We start from the raw sequence: 6,286 nt of genomic DNA, 5'->3' as shown, positions 1-6,286 counted from the left end.
TTCAAAACCACCGCATCTTTATTTAGCTTTATCATAAATAAAATACACTTTCTGTATTTCCCTTTCCCCACTCAGAAATATATGAAAAGACGTACAGAAACCAAGATTTAAGTTGTGGCGGAAGACCACCTCCTCGTATCGGGGGGAGGGTGGGGGTTAGTAAGGCACCACAGTAGATGTGTTGTAAGACAGAGCATGAAAATGTACTATCTAAACCATATACCAAATGACATATAACATACATATAGAAGATTTGTAATTGCTCTTTTATGGCATAAAAGGAGAACACCTTCATGGTTTGGCTTTATACTACCATCTTGACTTTTCAGTGCATGTTCCTTTAAAAGATGATTTCATGAGTGCTTTGGCTTGAGAATATCCTATGTTGGCAGAGAATACTTTGGCTTTGGGCAGGGCAACGGTTTGGTACCTTCCATAAAGTTGTGCAGATGCTGGTGAACTGGACTTTACAGAGACCGCTGTAGTTTCAATCTCCAGATGGAAGTTCCTACATGGCTCTTGAGATTTGTCTGTAGACCCTCCCATAACTTCAACTTTTTAGAGAGTTTTACGGACATCACGGCATTGTCTCAGAAAATTATCTCCCCCTACATTAGTCAACCAAGAATAACGGAAGCATAGAATTTCTGCTGTTAATGTAGGCAACAGACCAAAGGGCAGCTATATCTGGTTGAAAGTCTATGTCATGGCTGCAGAGAGCAGCGTCTCAGAAACCTCAAAAATTACTTCTTTCCGGAAACTAACGCTGCAAATTCTTGGATGGACATCTCTTTGTTGAGGTAACTTTCGTACTGACGTTTGGTGATACGCCCGCTCTTCAAAGCATCTTCAATGTTAAACCTCTTGCCGGATTTCCTGTCGTGGATCACGGAGGAATCACCATTTGGTCCTTTTATGGTGGTTTCTTCCCAGTCACATTCTTGGCTTTGTAAGTTGACAAACATCTTCCAGTCAATGAGACCCAACTTGCGAGCTTCTTCTGGAGACATCTCCTTGCCAGTATCGGGATCGATGACAACGATGGAACGGCGTAGATGGTTCTCTCTCTGTTCTCTCTTGACTTGCATGGTTTCAAGACGTTTTTCAAGTTGTTCAATTTCCGCATCTTTATCTCTTGAGATTTTCTTGAGTTCGATAAGTTCTTGTTCCAGGGCAGCTAAACGAGAGTCTAGATTGATACCGCTGTCAACCTGAGTTAAGCTTCTCAGACCTTGTGCCTCCTTTATTGTAATCTCAATCTCAGACTGCAAGTGGCGGGTCTCCAGTTGGAGACTTTGCTTCTCCATCTGCAGTTTGTGAACTTCTTCCCGCAGATATTCAAGCTCCTTGTTGGATTTGGAGTTGCTGAACTCTAATTCTGACAGCTGAGCTTGGAGACGGTCAACATCGGATTCTAACACTATTCTTTGCTTGCCCTCGTCATCCAACACAGCTTTAAGTCTTTTTATTTCCTGTTCTGTCTCTGGGTCCTTCTCGACTTCTATTTTTTCTGAGAAGACAACTTTCTCCTTCATGTCCATCTTCTCCAGGGTTGCAAGCTTCTTCTTTAGCGCTTCCAGCTCAGTCTCAAGAATTTGCCTCCTGTGTTTTTCTTCTTCCAATTGGAGCTTCAGCAAATTGTGTTCCTTCTCTTGCTGAGGGTCTTGTTGTAAGACGACTTTTTGCTTCAAGGTGACTTTTTCTTTGGTATCAATCTCCCTTTGTTCTAGCTCGCTCAACCGGATTTTAAGATGCTGTATTTCTAGCTGTGCCTCACGTCTAGCCTGTCTCTCTCTTTCTAGTTCCTCCAGCTGACGCTCAAGCTCTGATTTCCTCCACTGTAACCTTCGCAGCTCTTCTTGCAGTTGATCTTTTTGTTTTAACTCATTTTCAATATTCTTTGAGAAACTGTTAACCTCAGACTTCAGTAAAGGATCTTCTTCATATTTTACAACCTCCTGATGTACCACCTTCTCCTTCACTTGCGAGAGCTCTCTTTCTTTCTGCCTGATCTTGTCTTCTTGGGTCATTCTTTCCCGTTCAAGATCTAAGCGCCTCCTCTGTTCTTCAGCCAACTTTGATCTCAGGGTTTCTACTTCATTCTTGGTGGCAGGGTCTTCACGGTATTGCAAAACTTCCTGAACTACCTCCTTAATCTGTAATTGGGGTTTGGTATCAATCCAACCCTGTATCTCTTGTTTCAGCTGAGTGATCTCTAGCTCTGATCGTTCTACTACCCTTGTCTTGTCCAAGATCTCCTGACGAAGTCTTTCGAGCTCTGCTATGATTTCTGGATCAGTCTTGTGCTTAATGACTTCCTTTGTTATTTCTTTCACTTCTACTTGTGGGCCACGTGTTTTTGTGGTACTCAGCTCACTTTGGAGAACTTTTACTTGCTCTTCAGAAGCCCGTAATTTTCTTTCTTGTTCAATCAGTTCAAGACGTAAATTCGCTAACTCACTCTCAGCCTTAGGATCTGGCCGAATGATCTCACGTACTTTCTCTTGGACCACAACCTTTGCATTTTCTTCTTCTAGGATGCCTACCTTACGAATCAGCTCATTCTTCTCACGTTGGGTTGCACGTGTCCGTGACATTTCCTCTTCATACTGCCTGTGGAGATCGCCTACCTCTCTCTCAGTGGCATGATCCTTTTCTACCTTCAATACTTCTTTTACTGTGATTTTGCCTTCAGCCATGGCTCGCTCTTTTTCTAGACGCTTCAGTTTCTCCTGGAGCAGTTGTAGCTCCTGTTCTTCTTTCTCCCTCAGAGAATTCTCTCTTTGCATATTCTCTTGAAGTGTCCTGTACTCTGAGGCTAGCTGAGGATCATTTTGAAGTTTCACAACCTCTTTCTCTGTCACTTTCTCTTGAGGCTTCTTCTTCTCTTCTGTCAAGATGAAGATGCGCTCTTTCAAGCTGGCAATCTCATTTTGCTTTGCTCCCTTTTGCCTGTTCAACTCTTCCAACTCTTCTTTGAGTCTTAGGAACTCTTCCTGCTGGTCTTTGTCCTTTTCAATTCTCAAGACCTCTTTCACTATAAATTGTTGTCCACCTTCTTTCTGCTCATATTCCAATGTTCGTATCCTGAGCCGCAAGGAGTCTAATTCATCTTGCAAAGCTTTGTTTCGGCGTTGTTCTTCTGAAACCTTTTCAAGGACTGTGTGGTATTCCTCTTCCAGCTGTGGATCTGGTACTTTTTTCAGGACCTCTTTCTTGACTATGGTCTCCTGAGGTTTTTGATTCTGAAGGAAAATGATCTCGTCTTGAGTGCTCATGATCTCTGATTCCAGTTGCTGGCGCCGTTGGACTTCATCATCCAACATATTTTTGATTTTCCAAGTCTCTTCGGCAGGCTTCTCCGAACGGGACATCTGGATTGACTGTTGTTGCACTTCCACCTCAGGTTGCTGTGGATACAACATTACAGTCAATGATATGACATTTAATGGATATTCTGAAATGCGTTCAAATTTTAGACATCTTGAAGACACATCATAATGTTAGAAGTTTTTAAATATTGCATGTCTTACCTGGCGTAATAGGCTTTGAGCAAACTCCAGAGTCTGCAGCCTCTGTTTATTGGCAGCACTGGCTTCTGTGAATCTACCAGATATATCAGCCTCCTGCAAAGATGAGAAAAAGGAACAATGTAGATTAATTCTCAACTCGCTATATCTTAAGAAGCAACAGCTTCTCATAGCATTCAAATGCCCCTTTAGTCCTCATTATATATCTTTATGGGTAGCAATGTAAAGGGTGCCCTATAGTGGCTGAAGGACCAAGAAAAATAAAAAATGTAGAGCCCCACACACCTCTTCCTTCACTTTATTAGCTGGTGATAGCACCCTTGCCCTCCGGTTGTAGGTACTCCTTCGGTTCTCCATATCCATAACAGACCTCAGTTTCTCCGTATCAAGCTCATAGTCCTAATATAAACAGAAAAGAGCCATGTGTAATTGTGCATGCTTGTACGTTTATGGTGGGGATCTATTTAACCCATATTGTACAGCACATTTTATCATCTCCTGTTTCCTCCATCCTAAAACACAGCAACACTCAAGACAGCAAACACTCATTAAACCAGATATCTTAAGCCAAGACCACAAATTATGGCTTTAGCTTCAACTTGACCAAATTCCCAACCAAGGTAGTTTAGACGCAAGAGAACATATTACCTTCACTGCTTGTTGGTACTGGTGGCCGCTGCTGATCACATGGTCCAAATCTTGCTCCCGATCGGTTATTTCAGCCAAGAGAAGCTGCAAGTAGAGCGTAAGAATTAACTCGGCACAATTCAACAGTCTTCCATTTTTTTAACCATTTTCCAGCCACCATCTGCTGTTATTTTGGCCCATATGAGTTCTCACTTACCCTTTGGTTCTTCAGCTTGGTTTCCACTTTGTTGACGCTGTCTGTGTCCTTTGGCTCATGGTTAGGCAGATTATGTAGCCAGCCATCGAGCTGGTCATAGCTGTTGCGGTAGTTGGTATAGGCCATTTTAGCTTTCTGCAAGGCCTGAGATCTATGAGAGAGGAAGTGTGTAAAGCTTTCCAGTAGCTATCTAACAATTCTGCATCCCTGATGGATCCCTGTTGCTTACCTGCTCTGGATCTGCTGATCGACTTGGGAGTAACGTTGGTTGAGTTTGGACACCTCCGCTTCCTGACGCTCAATGTCTGGACAGTGCTCCTGGAACCGATTGGTGAGGTTTTGGCAGTTCAGTTTACTATTGTGAAGGTTTTGCTCGGCTTCTGCAAGGACCCGTCTTCCCTGCTGGAGCTCTGAACTCATTGTCTGCAACGATGAAGAAGACAGTCGAAAAGAAGTTGGTCATAAATGCTGCATCTATGGTGATAGAACATTTAGCATTCATGGAAATTAGGGTTTGTTTAGCAGACATTCTATTGTGCCAGGTGGGGAAGTGTTAGTCAGTTTTAGGTTAAACCACTAAAGGAACAGATGTCCCTTGATTCAGTACCATTGTATCTTCAACCGTAGATACAAAGATTAGATCAGAAGATGTCCATGACCATCTACAGTCTTCCCTTGGGATTTTGCTTTGGTCACTCACCGACAGCTCTTGCAGCTTCTTATCTGTAGAGCGTGGGTCTTCTGGTACAGTGTCATCCTGGCACAACTTGGTCTCATAGGTGGAGAGGAGGTCCCTGCTCTTCTGCAAACTTCCCTCCAGGCAATTAGCTGCCTCAATCCTGCATAGATAAGTCAACAAAGGTTTCAATTATTTGACATTCTAGTGGTTGACCAGGGTCAGCTATGAAATTATCCACTAAATTAATGACATCTGGTTTGCTACTACTTACTTCTCTTGAGCGGAGTTCAAGAGATCATTAACCCTCTCGTACTTCTTATTGGTCTCGTTGATTTTACTGCGAAGGATTGGGGCGCTGGAGACTTCTGGAGCCTTAGACAGATAGACTTCACACTCCTGCACACGCTGAGATTTCTCGGGCTCAATACGTCGCACGTTATTAGCGATGTTCTGTAGGACACATGCAAATGAAATGCATGAATTAATTATCCAGTAATTCTTTGTTGTAGTGTATAGAGACTGCCGACATACTAGAACTAGAGATGAGGGAGCACGCTCGGTTAAAGCAGTTACTCGAGCGAGCATCGCTCTTCCCACTGCATACTGGTTCGAGCGGGTGTGGGGGCAAGAGAGAGAGATCTCTCTTCCCCCCCAACCCCCCCCCCCCCCCCCGTTACCCCTAGCAATCCCCCCCTGAATCTGCTCGGACCAGTATGCAGTTACTCGAGAAGAGCAATGCTCGCTCAAGTAACTGTCTTAACCAAGCATGCTCCCTCATCTCGAACTAGAACGCTTATTTCACTAGGTTTTGGAGGCAGTCGTTTTGGGGGTTCAATCACCTTGTCAACATGACTAACTACTCTCAAAACTCAGTCCTGTAAGTGCGTCAGTCTTATGGTGCTCACCTTGAGTTCCTTCAGCCTTTCTGAAGAGTCTTGCACGGCACGGTTCTGCTCCAAAGGTGGACGCAGGTAGGAGCTGATACCTTTCTCCTGTCTGTCTAGGTCAGTGATAATTCTGTCCATTCCAGCAAGCAGCTGACGTCCCTGGGCATCTTGGGCATTGGTGGTAGCTGTAAGTAATGGAGTCGAGAAACCTTTAGTGGGGGCAAGCAGCTAACAACTTAGTAGTATCATCACATTCACCCTGCTCACTTTTGTAATGGGATGGAATTACCCTATACAAATATTATATATTTTAGGACTTTCCAAGATCTACATAAAGTCTAGAAGG

At 43.6% G+C, this 6,286-nt stretch overlaps 1 protein-coding gene across 1 annotated transcript in view; it reads right to left on the bottom strand.

Moving 5' to 3' along the window:
• PPL (periplakin) overlaps nt 1-6,286 on the bottom strand; it is a 56,545-nt gene continuing 50,259 nt past the window's right edge. The window contains exons 14-22 of the mRNA XM_066576708.1: nt 5,959-6,125; nt 5,325-5,503; nt 5,075-5,213; nt 4,604-4,797; nt 4,375-4,525; nt 4,179-4,262; nt 3,816-3,929; nt 3,534-3,626; nt 1-3,410 (exon numbers count right to left, since the gene is read on the bottom strand). Of these exons, the coding sequence (XP_066432805.1) occupies nt 744-3,410; nt 3,534-3,626; nt 3,816-3,929; nt 4,179-4,262; nt 4,375-4,525; nt 4,604-4,797; nt 5,075-5,213; nt 5,325-5,503; nt 5,959-6,125 (3,788 nt within the window). The 3' untranslated portion in view covers nt 1-743. The remainder of the gene's footprint in view (nt 3,411-3,533; nt 3,627-3,815; nt 3,930-4,178; nt 4,263-4,374; nt 4,526-4,603; nt 4,798-5,074; nt 5,214-5,324; nt 5,504-5,958; nt 6,126-6,286) is intronic.

This window comes from Eleutherodactylus coqui, chromosome 8, assembly GCF_035609145.1.
Source record: "Eleutherodactylus coqui strain aEleCoq1 chromosome 8, aEleCoq1.hap1, whole genome shotgun sequence".
Lineage (NCBI taxonomy): Eukaryota > Metazoa > Chordata > Amphibia > Anura > Eleutherodactylidae > Eleutherodactylus > Eleutherodactylus coqui.
Note: the sequence above shows the minus strand (reverse complement) of the source record. Positions and strands in the feature narration are given on the sequence as shown.